This window comes from Hemitrygon akajei, chromosome 19 (assembly GCF_048418815.1).
Source record: "Hemitrygon akajei chromosome 19, sHemAka1.3, whole genome shotgun sequence".
NCBI lineage: Eukaryota > Metazoa > Chordata > Chondrichthyes > Myliobatiformes > Dasyatidae > Hemitrygon > Hemitrygon akajei.
The window spans coordinates 56579490-56595069 of record NC_133142.1 but is presented as its reverse complement, the minus strand read 5'-3'; the positions used below and the strand labels follow the sequence as shown (position 1 = coordinate 56595069).

Sequence of the window (15580 nt, the reverse complement as noted above, 5' to 3'; positions counted from 1 at the left end):
GCTGCAGCTCGGCACACCTGGCACAGATGTGGACTTCCGGGAGGCAAGGAGACTCCAGGACCTCCCACATCCTTTCTTTCTTTTTAAATTTTTTAAATTAATTTTTAAGCAACCATAAATGAAACATGAATACAGAGAGCTTGAGAGTACATAGTTAGTTTAAATAGGCATTCAAATATATGATGATCAATATATATAACCTCCCAAACTCATAGTATTTATGAACAAAAGAAATTAAAAAAAACAAATCCCCCCCCCCAAAAAGAAAAAAAACACTAACCAACGTGGGCCATTGCATAATGTCAGATATATACAGTAGTGCCAATAACTCCGAACCTCCATCCAAATAATTAAGGATTATAAAAGTGAGGTTTAGGAAAAGACAATTTAACTCATATGAAAATGTTGAATAAATGGTCTCCAAGTTTCTTCAAATTTAACTGAAGGATCAAAAACAACACTTCTAATTTTTTCTAAGCTCAAATAAGAGATAGTTTGAGAAAACCACTGAAATATAGTTGGAGGATTAATTTCTTTCCAATTCAATAAAATAGATCTTCTAGCCATTAATGTAACAAATGCAATCATTCGTCGAGATGAGGAAGATAAACGACTATTATCCACCATTGGTAAACCGAAAATTGCAGTAATAGGATGCGGTTGGAAATTGATATTCAGAACTTTTGAAATAATACTGAAAATATCTTTCCAATAATTTTGCAAACAAGGGCAAGACCAAAACATATGGGTCAATGAAGCTACTTCAGAATGATATCTGTCACAGGTTGGATTAACATGAGAGTAAAATCGAGCAAGTTTATCCTTGGACATGTGAGCCCTATGTACAACCTTAAATTGTATTAGGACATGTTTAGCACAAATAGAAGAGGAATTGACTAATTGTAAAATTTTCTCCCACTGCTCAGTGGGTATAAGACAATGAAGTTCTTTTTCCCATTCCTCCTTAATTTTTTCTGATACTTCTGACTGTATTTTCATGATCTTGTTATAAATGACAGCTACTAAACCCTTTTGACAAGGATTCAGAGCTAAAATTCTTTCCGTAATGTCCAATGGACATAGTTTTGGAAAAGACTGTAACTCATTATACAAAAAATTTCTAACTTGCAAATATCTGAAAAAAAAAGAGTTTTAGGTAAATTATATTTAATAGATAGCTGTCAAAGGACATAAAGCTATCATTCAAAAACAGATCACGAAAACATGTTATACCTTTTGTTTTCCATAAAAGAGGGCTGAAAAAAAAGTTAAATATTATAGGGCTTGATAAAATGAACTTATTCAAACCAAAAAATTTACGAAATTGAAACCAAATTCGCAATGTATATTTGACTATAGGATTAGTTATTTGTTTATTCAATTTAGATAAAGAAAAAGGAAGTGAAAATCCTAAAATTGAAAACAATGAAAAGTCTTGTACAGATTTGCATTCCAAATTTACCCATTGTGGGCAAGCTGCTATAGTTGATTCTTGTGTCCAAAATATTAAATATCGTATATTAACTGCCCAATAATAAAATCTCAAGTTTGGCAAAGCCAGACCGCCCTCCTTCTTAGGCTTCTGTAAATATTTTTTGCCTAGTCTAGGATTTTTATTCTGCCACAGATAAGAAGATAGTTTGGAGTCAATAATATCAAAAAAAGATTTAGGAATAAAAATTGGTAATACTTGAAATAAATATAAGAATTTGGGTAATACCATCATCTTAATAGCATTAATTCGACCAACCAATGACAAAGATAATGGAGACCACCTGGTAGCAAGTTGCTTAATTTGGTCAATTAAAGGTAAAAAATTAACTTTAAATAAATCTTTATGATTTTTAGTAATTTTAATACCCAAATAAGTAAAATAATCTGTAACAACTTTAAATGGTACATGTTTATAAATTGGAACTTGCATATTTAATGGAAATAATTCGCTCTTATTAAAATTCAGTTTATAACCAGAAAAGTTACTAAACTGAGCAAGCAAGGACGAAATAGCAGGAATAGATCTTTCAGGGTCGGATATGTATAGTAACAAATCATCAGCATATAATGATAACTTATACGTCCCCTCCCCACGAGTAATACCCAAAATATTAGGTGATTCACGAATGGCTATAGCCAAAGGTTCCAAAGCAATGTCAAATAGTAAAGGACTTAAAGGACAGCCTTGCCTTGTACCACGGAATAACTGAAAAAAAGGAGATCTTTGATTATTGGTAAAGACCGAAGCCAAGGGTTTATAGTATATTAATTTAATCCATGATATAAATTTCAAACTAAAATTAAAATGCTGCAACGTATTAAATAAATATGGCCATTCAACTCTATCAAATGCTTTTTCAGCATCTAAGGAAATGACACATTCTGGTATTTTGGGTGAAGGAGTATAAATAATATTAATTAATTTTCTAATGTTAAAAGATGAATAGCGGTTTTTAATAAATCCGGTCTGATCATCAGAAATAATTCGAGGTAATATATTTTCTAATCTAATAGCCAAAATTTTACTAAAAATTTTAAAATCCGTATTCAGCAAGGATATAGGCCGATAGGATGCACATTCAATAGGGTCTTTATCTTTTTTAAGAATGAAAGAAATAGAGGCTTCATAAAAAGATTGTGGCAATTTGCCTATAATTAATGCATCTTTAAAAATTTTACAAAGCCAAGGTGAAAGTATAGAGGAAAAGGATTTAAAAAATTCTGCAGTATAACCATCCGGACCAAGAGCTTTACCGGAATTCATTGAAAAAATAGCCTTTTTTATTTCAGTTTCCGTAATAGGTGTATCTAGGAATACACTATCCTCTACTGTTAATTTTGGAATATTCAATTTTCTTAAAAATTCACCTATTATAGAAGAATCCTCAACAAATTCTGATTGAAATAAGGAATTATAAAAATCTTGAAAGGCTTTATTTATCTCTTTATGGTCGATCGTCAGAGTGCCATCTTGTTTACGAATCCTAGTAATCTGTCGTTTAACCGAAGCAATTTTCAATTGATTAGCCAATAATTTACCAGACTTATCTCCATGTACATAAAACTGGGTTCTAGATTTAATTAACTGATTTTCAATTGAAGAGGCTAATAACAAACTATGCTCCATTTGAAGTTCCACTCTTACTTTATAAAGTTCTTTGCTGGGGGTCACTGAATAAATCTTATCAATTGCTTTGATTTTATCAACCAATGTTAATATTTTAGAATTAGTTCGTTTCCTAACTCCAGCAGAGTATGAAATAATCTGTCTACGAATAAATGCTTTAAAAGTATCCCATAAAATTTCACTAGAGATCTCTGCTGTAGAATTTGTTGAGAAAAACAAATCAATTTGTTGTTTAATAAAATTAACAAAGTCTAAGTCCTGCAATAAAATAGAATTAAACCTCCAAGATTTAGCATTAATAGATAAATTCATTATCTTAATAGATAGCTTCAAAGGTGCATGGTCAGAAATGGTAATAGAGCCATATTTACAATCGATAACATCTGTAAGTAAACGGTGATCAATGAAAAAGTAATCAATTCTTGAATAATGATAAACATGAGAAAAGTATGAAAACTCTTTGTCATTGGGGTGTAAAAAACGCCAAATTTTGAAAATTGCTGGATCAGTCATAAAGGAATTAATAAGGGAGGCCGATTTATTCGGAAGAGCTTGGGTGGGCTTAGAGCTATCCATCGAAGGGTTTAAACAACTGTTAAAATCCCCACCCATTATCAGCATGTACTGATTCAAATTGGGAAAGGATGTAAATAGACATTTAAAAAATTCAGGACAATCAGTGTTTGGAGCATAAACATTAACTAAAACAACTTTTTGATTAAAAAGTAGACCAGCAATAAGCAAAAATCTACCTTGTGGGTGTGAAATTGTTTCATGGTGTATAAAGGAGGTTGAAGAATCTATAAAAATGGAAACGCCTCTTACTTTGGCTTGAGAATTCGAGTGATATTGTTGGCCTTTCCAAAACCTAAAAAAGCATCGACTATCCACCTTCTTTACATGAGTCTCTTGTACAAAGATAACATTAGCATTCATTCTGTGGAATACTTTGAATATTTTTTTCCGTTTGATCGGATGATTTAAACCATTAGTCTTCCAAGAAACAAAATTAATAATCCTATCCATATTGACAATATTTATTACAATTAACACATAAGGTAAAAAAAAAAATGAACTCATGAATCCAGAAGAGGGAAGTAAGTTCAAGGAGGAACTGGAAGTCATGACACTGCAACCATTTTTGTAGTTTCATATGAGCCCATGAAGTAAAACTAAGCATAAAGCAAGCAAAAAGAAAAGAAAAAGGAAAAATCCCCCTCCCTCCACCCTCAAAACCCCAGGAAAAAAGCCAAGGACCTCCCACATCCGACACCGAGAACAACAAGCTGCCCTCACACTCATACTTCCCCTTTCCTCAAATAACAGGAAAAACTGAAACCTAAACCTACCTTGCCTTGCTCGCTTCTGCCCAAGCCCTTAAGCCTTCACTCTGCTCCCAGCTCACTCTGCTGCCCACAGACAACGCTGCCCACTGTATAAGGCTGTGTCCTTTTTATGTCTTCCCCGCTTCACTGCCCGCCATCACACGCCTGCGCAGTCCCGCCTCTCTTAACTCTGATGAGAATAAGAAAAATTCAAGATGGCTCCTGCTGCACTCCCGTTCTGATCCTCTGACTTCCTTCTCCAAACGACGAAAGGTATGTAACACCTTTCGGTGTTACTGACTGGGGTTATGTGACTGACCTTTAACACCTTATTGGCTCTGATCCAGAAATGACAATTTATGGCTCTTTGTTCACTTTGACTTGACTAGTGTTAAACAGTCAATCCAGGCAACCCAGATTCTGAGCTAACGAGAATACTTACGTAAACTTGCTATTCTACACAAAGTACAGCTTGTATGAGAATGCTGTCAGGTTTATCAGGTCATTAGCAGAAACTACTTGTGTCCACATTCAATTGTTTTGATTAGAGTATCCCAGAACAAGAATCAGTTCAAAGTTCACAAAAAAATGGGAGAATGCAAGGACAGTCTGACTGTGTCAGAAAATGGCTACCTCCATCTCCTTCAAACACATGGCAAGAACAAAGACAATTAGTTTACCTGCTTCAACAGTCCTTGATTCATTTTAATTCACTGATTTGTAGACTGTACTTCCTTCTGGCCAATATCAGGTACAGGCCGAATCATGGTTGTGGTATCCAGGCCCCAGCAACCAGATGTTTAGATGAAGATTTAAGTGCCAGGCCAAATCAGAAAATTCAGGTACAGGCTGGATTGAGACGAAGGGTTCCAGACCCTGGAGTGTATTGAAGCGACAGAACCCTATGTTTGAATGACAATTTAGGTGCCAGGCCAGACTGAAAAAGTCAAGGTCTGAGGTTGAGGGATGGGCTTGTTCAGCTCACTGCTCTGCAATGTTTAGTCCACTCTGTGCTGAACTCTGGGTCTGGGGATGGACTCTTTGTGGCCTTCAGTTCAGAAGCTATTTGCTTACATGTATTATTTGCATGACTTTTTTTTTGTCTCAGCACATTGGGTGTTTGGTCTTTTTTGGATTGTTTTGGATTTGTTTGCTATGTGGCTGCTTGTTAGGAGATGAATCTCAAGGTTGTATAATTATACATTGATAATAAATGTACTTTAGAGCATAAGACCTTAAGATATAGGAACAGAAATAGGCCATTCGGCCCATTGAGTCTGCTCCATCATTCAATCATGGGCTGATCCAATTCTTCCAGTCATCCCTACTCCCCTGCCTTCTCCCCATACCCTTTGATGCCTTGCCTAATCAAGAACCTATCTATCTCTGCCTTAAATGCATCCAGTGACTTGGCCTCCACAGTCGCTCATGGAAACAAATTCCACAGATTTACCACCCTCTGACTAAAGTAATTTATCCACAGCTCTGTTCTTAATGGATGTCCTTCAATAGTGAAGTTGTGCTTGCTTGTCTTAAACTCCTAGCATGGGAAATAACTTTGCTATATCTAATCTGTGAACAAACTGTGCAAATCTGTGAACAAACTGAGCAGGCAATAAGGCAGCCCTAACAACAGCAAGGGCCAAACTGTCCCGGGCTATCAGAGGGGCAAAGCGTGCACAAGGCCAGCGAATCCACAGCCACTTCCAGGACAGTGGCGACATGTGGCGCATTTGGAAGGGCATCCAGGACATCACCAATTACAGGACAACATCATCTCCCAGATGTGCTGAATGACTTCTACATTCGTTTTGAGGCGGAAAATGACGTGGTGTCGAGGAAGTCCACCCCTCCTATAAATGACCAGGTACTGTGTCTCACCGTGGCCGATGTGAGGAAAAACCCTGTCAACCCACGGAAGGCTGCTGAACCAGACAACATTCCTGGTAGAGTGCTCAGAGGATGTGCAGACCAGCTAGCAGATGTTCTCACTGACATCTTCAACATCCCCCTGAGCAGCGCCTCTGTTCCAACGTGCTTCAAGGCCATCACCATCGTCCCTGTGCCAAAGAAGTCTTCAGTGTCCTGCCTAAATGACTACCGTTCCGTTGCACTCACGTCCATCATCATGAAGTGTTTCGAGAGGCTTGTCATGAGGCTGCCCCCCTCACTGGACCCCCTGCAGTTTGTGTACCATCTCAACCGATCAACAGACGACGCCATTGCCACCACCCTCCACCTGGCCCTAACCCACCTGGACAAAAAAGACATACATTCGAATGCTGTTCGTAGACTTCAGTTCAGCATTCAACACAATCACCCCTCAAAAACCGATTGGAAAGCTGAGCCTATTGGGCCTGAACACCTCCCTCTGCAACTGGATTCTAGACTTCCTGACTGGGAGATCTCAGTCAGTCCAGATCGGGAGCAACATCACCAACACCATTACACTGAGCATGGGGACTCCCCCAGGGCTGTGTGCTCAGTCCACTGCTGTTCACTCTGCTGACCCACGACTGTGCTGCAACACACAACTTGAATCACATCATCAAGTTCGCCATTTACACGATGGTGGTGGGTCTCATCAGCAAGAACGACAAGTCAGCATACAGAGAGGAGGTGCAGTGGCTAACGGACTGGTGCAGAGCCAAGAACCTATCTCCGAATGTGAACAAAACAAAAGAGATGATTGTTGACATCAGGAGGGCATGGAGCGACCACTTCCTGGTGAATATCGACGACTCCTCGGTAGAGATCGTAAAGAGCACCAAATTTCTTGGTGTTCACCTGACGGAGAATCTGACCTAGTCCCTCAACACCAGCTCCATAGCAAAGAAAGCCCAGCAGCATCTCTACTTTTTGCGAAGGCTGAGGTAAGTCCATCTCCCACCCCCCATCCTCATCACATTCTACAGGGGTTGTATTGAGAGCATCCTGAGAAGCTGCATCACTGCCTTGTTCGGAAATTGCACCATTTCGGATCGCAAGACCCTGCAGCGGATAGTGAGGTCAGCTGAGAAGATCATCGGGGTCTCTCCTCCCGCCATCACGGGCATTTGCACTACACGCTGCATCCGCAAGGCAAACAGTATTATGAAGGACCACACGCACCCCTCATACAAACTCTTCTCCCTCCTGCCGTCTGGGAAAAGGCACCGAAGCATTCGGGCTGTCACAACCAGACTATGTAACAGCTTCTTCCCCCAAGCTATCAGACTCCTCAATACCCAGAACCTGGACTGACACCTTGCCCTATTGTCCTGTTTATTATTTATTGTAATGCCTGCACTGTTTTGTGCACTTTATGCAGTCCTGGGTAGGTCTATAGTCTGGTGTAGTTTTTTTCTGTGCTGTTTTTTACGTGGTTCATTGTAGTTTTTGTACTGTGTCGTGTAACACCATGGTCCTGAAAAACGTTGTCTCGTTTTTACTATGTACTGTACCAGCAGTTATGGTCGAAACGACAATAAAAAGTGACTTGACTTGAAATACAAAAATAATTCATTATAATAAATAAGTAATTAATCTCAAAAATATGAGATGAAGAGTCCTTGAAAGTGAGTCCATTGATTGTGGGAGCATTTCAGTGATGGGAAAAATGAAATTGAGTGAAGTTATTCCCTCTCGCTCAGGAGCCTGATGGTTGAAGGGTTATAACTTTTCCTGAACATGATGGTGTGAACTCCTGAAGCTCCTGTACCATCTTCTTGATGACAGCAGCTAGACAACAGTACTACCTGATGGTGGTAGGTAGTGGGAGTCCCTGATGGTGGATGCTGCTTTCTTGTGACAACACTCAGTGTAAATGTGCTAAGTGGTGTGGAGGGCTTTACTCATGATGGACTAATCCAGATCCACTGCTTGTTGTAGGATTTTTCCATTTAATGGTATTGGTGTTTCCATATCAGACAATGTGATGCAGGCAGTCAATATACTCTCTACCACACATCTTTAGAAGTTTGTCAAAGTTTTGGATGTCATGCCAAATCTTTGGAAGCTCCTAAGAAATTAGAGGTGCTGTTATACTTCATAATTGCACTTACGTGCTGGTCCCAGGGCAGGTCCCCTGAAATGATAACACTGAGGAATTTAAAGTTGCTGACTCTATCCACTTCTGATCTTCCGATGAGGCAGTTTGCCATGTGTTTTTTCTTGCTGCTCAGAACCTCCTAATTGAATTATACTGTGCTTTTCATGAATAATCATAGATTTTTAAAAATGGATTCTATTAGAATCCTTGTCGCTTCCTTAATGGATTATTTGGGATGAAGAAATAAGGATGGTAGATTTTCAGAGTCACCTTCTGTGAATGGAGGCAGATTCCATTTGGAATTTGAGTTGGATAGAGTTTTGGTATAAAATTACGGAGGGATAAGGGGCATCACGGTAGAGTTTTACCCCTTGTGGCATCAGAGTTCAGAGTTTAATTCCAGTTCTGCTTGTTAGAATTTCGTATGATCTTCCTGTGAGTGAGTGACTGTCTTCCAGGTGTTCTGTTTTCCTTTCAAAGTCCAAAGATTGACCAGTTAGATGGTTAATTGGTCAATGTAAATTGTCCTTTGATTAGGCTTGGGTTAAATAAGTGTGTTGCTGGGTGGTGCAGCTCGTTGGGCTGAAAGGGCCTGTTCGTGCTGTATCTTGAAATAGAATTATATGGAAAAAATGAATTAAAATGGATTTTGTTACATATTGACTATGTTCTTATTAAATGGCTTATCAGAGTTGTGGAGCTAAAATAGTCCACTCCTCTCCCCATTTCCTTGTGACCTGTTGTTTAGCAAAATGATTTGCAAGAGGATTTTGTTTGACGTAGTATATGCATGGGATGGTGTGTAGTTTATAAAACACTAAAACGGTCAGTTAGTCTTGTAAGAGATGAAGGGGACAAATTAAACAAATCCAACAATTTGTAAACATTACCATTTTTTCAACCAGGTATTTAAATAAGTTGAGTTTTGTTTTATTCCATCTCCCAAATTTGTGACATGCTTATTCAAAACTTAGTTTTGACACAGCCATGTTTCCTAACCAGCTAGTTGTCCACATCACTACTCTTCAAAAAAAAACTCCCCCTTTCACTCAATTGGCTCAAACAACAGTTTGGTTCTATTCTATATTTATGTTGAAGTCACATTTATGTTGTGAGAGAGCGAGGGATTATATACAACTCTGAGATCTGTCTTCTCCAGGTAGCCAAGAAAAAAAGAACAGCAACATGATCAACAATCCAAAACCCCTCCCTTGCTCAAAATGCAACAAAAACATTGACCCCAAACCCCTTCCACTGTTCAAAATGCATATTAGGACTGCTTCTTTTTACGATACATGTCAAAAATTTGGGTGTCTGAATTGATGGCTTTGCAGCCAAGCTTACAGATGATATAAATATAGAGGAACAGGTACTGTTGAGGAAGCAGAGTCTGCTGAAGGAGTAAGACAGATTGGGAAAATAAGTAAAGATGGAGCAGATGGAATATACTGTAGGGAAGTGTATGGTCTTGAAACTTTGGTAGAAGAAGTAACGAAGTATTTTCAAAATGGGTAGAAAATTTTAAAAAGTCACTTCTGAGTCTTCGTGCAGGATTTCCTAAAGGTTAATTTGCAGGTTGAGTTGGTGGTAAGGAAAGCAAATGCAACATTAGCATTAATTTTAAGAGGACTAGAATATAAGAGCAAGGATGTAATGCTGTGCCTTTATGTTCAGCCTACACTTGGAGTATTGTGAGCAGTTTTGGACTCCTTATTTAAGAAAGGATGTGCTGGCATTGGAGAGGGTCCAGAAGGGGTTCACAACAATGATTCTGGGAATGACATGTTTTAACATATGAAGAGTACTTAGTGGCTCTGGGGCTGTACTCATGCTTAGAAGAATGAGGAAGAATCTCATTGAAAGCTATCTAATATTAATCAAGATAGATCTAATATTGGCCTAGATAGAATAGATATGGGGAGGATGTTTTCTATATTGGGTGTGTCTGGGACCAGAGAGCACAGCCTCAGATTAGAGGGGCATCTATTTGGAACAGGAATTTCTTTTGCCAGAGGGTAATGAATCTCTGGAATTTATTGCAACAGACATCTGTGGAGTCCGACTCATTGAGTGTATTTAAAACGGAGGTTGATACTTTCTTGATTAGTCAGGGGATCAAAGGTTATGGTAAAAGGCAGAAAAATGGGATTGAGAGGGATAATAATTCAGCCATGATTGAATGGTAGACTCAATGGCTGAATGCCCTAATTCTGCTATGGTCTGATAACTGCTGAACGAGACTTGTTCTCTATCATTTCATTTAATCCAAATCTCTGTTTTTATTGACATATTAGCTTGATGTTAATCTTGTTTTTAAATTTTGCATCATTGCTACAAATTTGTTAATGGTTTTGCCCCTTCCTCATTTTGTAATGTGTTCATCCTGTATTGTTCAGAGTTATCTGTGCTCTCCCACTTTAGGCCACCATTCACCCTGAATTAATTTACTTCAATTTCTTCCTTGCTCTCTTTTGACAATTGTACATTGTTATATGTTATGTTATTGAACAGTAGATTTGCTCATTTTTAGTTCCTACTGATAATTGTCATTCTTCTACTGAATTTTATGATATTATGGCATTTAAATAGCCAATTATAAGATCAGGATGTTCCTCAGAATCAGACAGAATATTAAGGAAATCAACTAATCGCTAAAAAAATGAAATTTTCATTAATAACACGTGTACAAAAAGTAGTCAAATTTTAAAATAATGGACCAACGTAGAACATAGGAACAGCATAGGTACGGCATAGGAACAGGCCATTCCATCCACAACGTTGTCCCGAATGAGCTAAAAAGCAAATCAAGTACACCTAAACACTAATGCCTCTTATCTGCACCGTGTCCATATCCGTCTATTTTCCTTGCATCTGTATGCCTATCCAGATGTCTTTTAAAAGCCTCCAATGTACTTGGCTCTACCACAATACCAGGCAGTGCAATCCAGGTATCAATAACTTTTAAGTTTAAAAAAAACACAACTTACTCTTCATGTTCCCCCTTGAACCTACCATCACTCACCTTCAGTGCGTGCCCTCTGGTATTGGACATTTCATCTCTGGGAAACAGATACTCTCTGTCCACTCTATCGAAGCCTTTCATAATCTAGTAAACCTCTTATCCCCCCCCCCCCCCCCCAGCCTTCGGCAGCCTAGTGGCAAAAAATATAACTTCCATGTTAACTATTCTTTTGCTTTGCTGTGATGTCTAAAGAAAAATGGTATATATTATAATGAGTGACAAATGTATTGATCAAGGAAATGAGTATTTCTGAAAGGTGAAAAAAAAAAGCAGAGAACATAATATCACAAATATATTAATATTTTTGTATTATTTCACTCACAAAAGCATACAAGAAAATAGGAGCAGAAGGAGGTCACTTGGTCCCTCAAGCCTGCCTTACTGTTCAACAAGACCATGACTGATCTGCCCCAGGTCTCAGCTTTCTTGGTCTCAAGATGGCAATGAGCTGTGTCCTCCATTGAGGTCACAGCTCAGTTTTCGTTGTTTTTATTGGGTTTTTGGGTATGGTTTATGAACAGAGAGGAATTGGTGATCAAATTGGGGTTTTAAGGTCAAGGATATGAGGAACTTGGAGGACAAGCTGGAGTCTTAAGTCTCTGCTCCACGTTAGAAGAATAGTGACACGGACATGGAACACCTATGGACTAAGTCAGGATGTTTGGCCAAATGTTGGACCGTTAGACCAGCATAGATGGAGGCTAATGGCTCCCCAAGGTCAGCAAGTTTTCAGTGGGCTCCTCAGTCGTAGTTCTGTGCAGGCAAGTGAAATAAGATCCAATGGTGCCTTGGGTTCAAGAGTTGAAGTTTGACGCCTGGTGTTTGATGTTCGGTGGGTCTTGTGGTCAGTGCCAAGAATTAAGGTCTGAGGATTGAATAGAAAGTCAGGAAGTTGTGGCCTGTTAGCCAGAACCCAGAGTCTTTGCAACGGGGAAAAGAACACATTGGACCTGGTTTACACAAACATCCCCAACGCGTACCGTGTAGAGCCCCCGCCCCCACCTCGGTTACTCAGACCACATCTCTGTTATGCTAATCCCAGCATACAGACCGATCGTCAGGTGCTCCAGACCAGTTCAGAAGCAGGTGAAAACCTGGCCAGCAGGAGCCATCTCTGCTCTTCAAGATTGCTTTGAGCACACTGACTGGCACATGTTCAGGGAGGCTGCAACTGATGGTGACTCTACCAACTTAGAGGAGTACACAGCATCAGTGACTAGCTACATCAGCAAGTGCATCGACGACGTCACTGTGTCCAAGACCATCACTAAACGTGGATGACAGCAGAGGTGTGTGCGCTGTTGAGGACCCGTGACTCTGCTTTCGGAGCAGGCGACAAGGCAGCCCTAACAACAGCAAAGGCCAAACTGTCCTGGGCCATCAGAGAGGCAAAGCGTGCACACGGCCAGCGAATCCACAGCCACTTCCAGGACAGCAGCGACACGCGGCGCATGTGGAAGGGCATCCAGGACAACATCACCTGACTGTGCGGGGGATGCCTCCCTCCCAGATGAGCTGAATAACTTCTACGCCCGTTTTGAGGTGGAAAATGATGTGGCGGCAAGGAAATCCACCCCCTCTTCCAAATGACCAGGTGCTGTGTCTCACCATGGCTGATGTGAGAAGAACCTTGTGCAGGGTCAACCCACGGAAGGCTGCTGGACCAGACAATATTCCTGTTAGAGTGCTTTGAGGATATGCAGACCAGCTAGCAGATTTTCTCACTGACATCTTCAACATCTCCTTGAGCAGCGCCACCATTTCAACGTGCTTCAAGGCCACCACCATCGTCCCCGTGCCGAAGAAGTCTTCAGTGTCCTGCCTCAATGACTATCATCCTGTTGCACTCACATCCATCATCATGAAGTGTTTCGAGAGGCTCGTCATGAGGGACATCAAGACCCTGCTTCCCCCCTCACTGGACCCCCTGCTGTTTGTGTGCCGTCCCAACCGCTCAACAGACGATGCCATTGCCATCACCCTCCACCTGGCCCTAACCCACCTGGACAAAAAAGATATGTACTTTCGAATGCTGTTCATAGACATCAGTTCAGCATTCAACACAATCATCCCTCAGAAACTGATTAGAAAGCTGAGCCTATTGGGCCTCCCTTTGCAACTGGATACTAGACTTCCTGAATGGGAGACCTCAGTCAGTCCGGATCGGGAGCAGCATCTCCAACACCATCACACTGAGCACGGGGGCCCCCCCAGGGCTGTGTGCTCTGTCCACTGCTGTTCACTCTGCTGACCCACGACTGTGCTGCAACACACAGCTCGAACCACATCATCAAGTTTGCCGATGATAGGACGGTGGTGGGTCTCATCAGCAAGAACGCCGAGTCAGCATACAGAGAGGAGGTGCAGCGGCTAACAGACAGGAGGGCATGGAGCGACCACTCCCTGCTGAACATCGACGGCTCCTCTGTAGAGATTGTTAAGAGCACCAAATTTCTTGGTGTCCACCTAGCGGAGAATCTCACCTGGTCCCTCAGCACCAGTTCCATAGCAAAGAAGGCCCAGCAGCATCTCTACTTTCTGCGAAGGCTGAGAAAAGTCCATCTCCCCCCCCCCCCCCCCCCGATCCTCATCACATTCTACAGGGGTTGTATTAAGAGCATCCTGAGCAGCTGCATCACTGCCTGGTTCGGAAATTACACCATCTCGGATCGCAAGGCCCTGCAGCGGATAGTGAGGTCAGCTGAGAAGATCATCGGGGTCTCTCTTCCTGCCATTACGGACATTTACACTACACGCTGCATCTGCAAGGCAAACAGCATTATGAAGGACCCCACACACCCCTCATACAAACTCTTCTGCCTCCTGCCATCTGGGAAAAGGCACCGGAGCATTCGGGCTCTCACAACCAGACAATGTAACAGTTTCTTCCCCTAAGCTATCAGACTCCTCAATACCTAGAGACTGGACTGACACCAGCCTACTGCCCTCTACTGTGCCTATTGTCTTGTGTATTATTTATTGTAATGCCTACACTGTTTTGTGCACTTTATGCAGTCCTGGGTAGGTCTGTAGTCTAGTGTAGTTACTTTTTTTCTGCTTTGTTTTCACGTAGTTCAGTGTAGTTTTTGTACTGTTTCATGTAGCATCATGGTCCTGAAAAACGTTGTCTTGTTTTTACTGTGTACTGTACTAGCAGTTATAGTCAAAATGACAATAAAAAGTGACTTGACTTGCAGATCTCTGGGACTTTGACCACTCCAGTGGACTCTCAGTGTCTTACAGTCCATATCTAAATTCAAGTTTTTGGAGTAAAAAGTTGATATTTTGTCTTGGGGGTTAGAGGATTGAGTATGTGCGTGGTGGGTGGGAGGAACAAACAGACTTGTGCTATTGTTGTTTTGTTGCTTGTATCCTGTGTTGTTCTGCCAAGAACTGTGGTTATGATATGTTGGCATTGGAATGTGTGTCGGTGCTTGCAGGCTGCCCTTAGCACACACTCAGTGGATTGGTTGTTAACATAAATGATGCATGATAAATAAACTTGAATCTTAAATCTCGAGCAACATGTACAATAGAGGAGAAAAAATGGTGTGAGTGCATTGGAAGAAGAAAATGTTATGTAACAACAGTTGAAAATCAAAGGTGCAAAATTAAAGGAATAAAGGAAATACAAGCCTCAGGCAGTGTATGAATATTGAAAAGGAGATTCATAGAAAAGGCATGCGAATTGAACAGTTCTACAGCAAATCAGACTGTTAGTGCTGTAAACTGGATGGCAAAATATTTGTTGATGGATTCTTCACTATATTTTCAGTGAGTGACCTCGAAATTAGAGCAAAATTATATGTATTTACTTAAATTATTTTTTATTGTTAACTTGACTTTGTCTTTTCAGGATGGTTCAGAGGATTTGCAACCAAGAAGCCTTCAGTTAAGGTAAGCAATAAAAACAACATCTGGAAGCACTCAACAATCAGGCAGCATCTGTAGGTAGATAAACTTATGGGTTGATGACTTGTTAGAGAGTGACCTAGATAAACTGTTAACAATATCATGTTTTTACTTAAAACTAGGTTATCAACTGGGAGATGTTAGAAAAGAAACTTTAAGTTCCGGACAAT

General features: G+C 40.4%; 1 protein-coding gene across 7 annotated transcripts in view; it reads left to right on the top strand.

Annotated features, from left to right (window-relative positions):
- dock3 (dedicator of cytokinesis 3) overlaps positions 1-15580 on the top strand; it is a 968429-nt gene that overhangs the window by 155741 nt on the left and 797108 nt on the right. For all 7 annotated transcript variants that reach the window (XM_073072555.1, XM_073072554.1, XM_073072550.1 and 4 more), the window contains exon 3: positions 15355-15395. In XM_073072555.1, coding sequence (XP_072928656.1) covers positions 15355-15395 — 41 coding nt within the window. The remainder of the gene's footprint in view (positions 1-15354; positions 15396-15580) is intronic.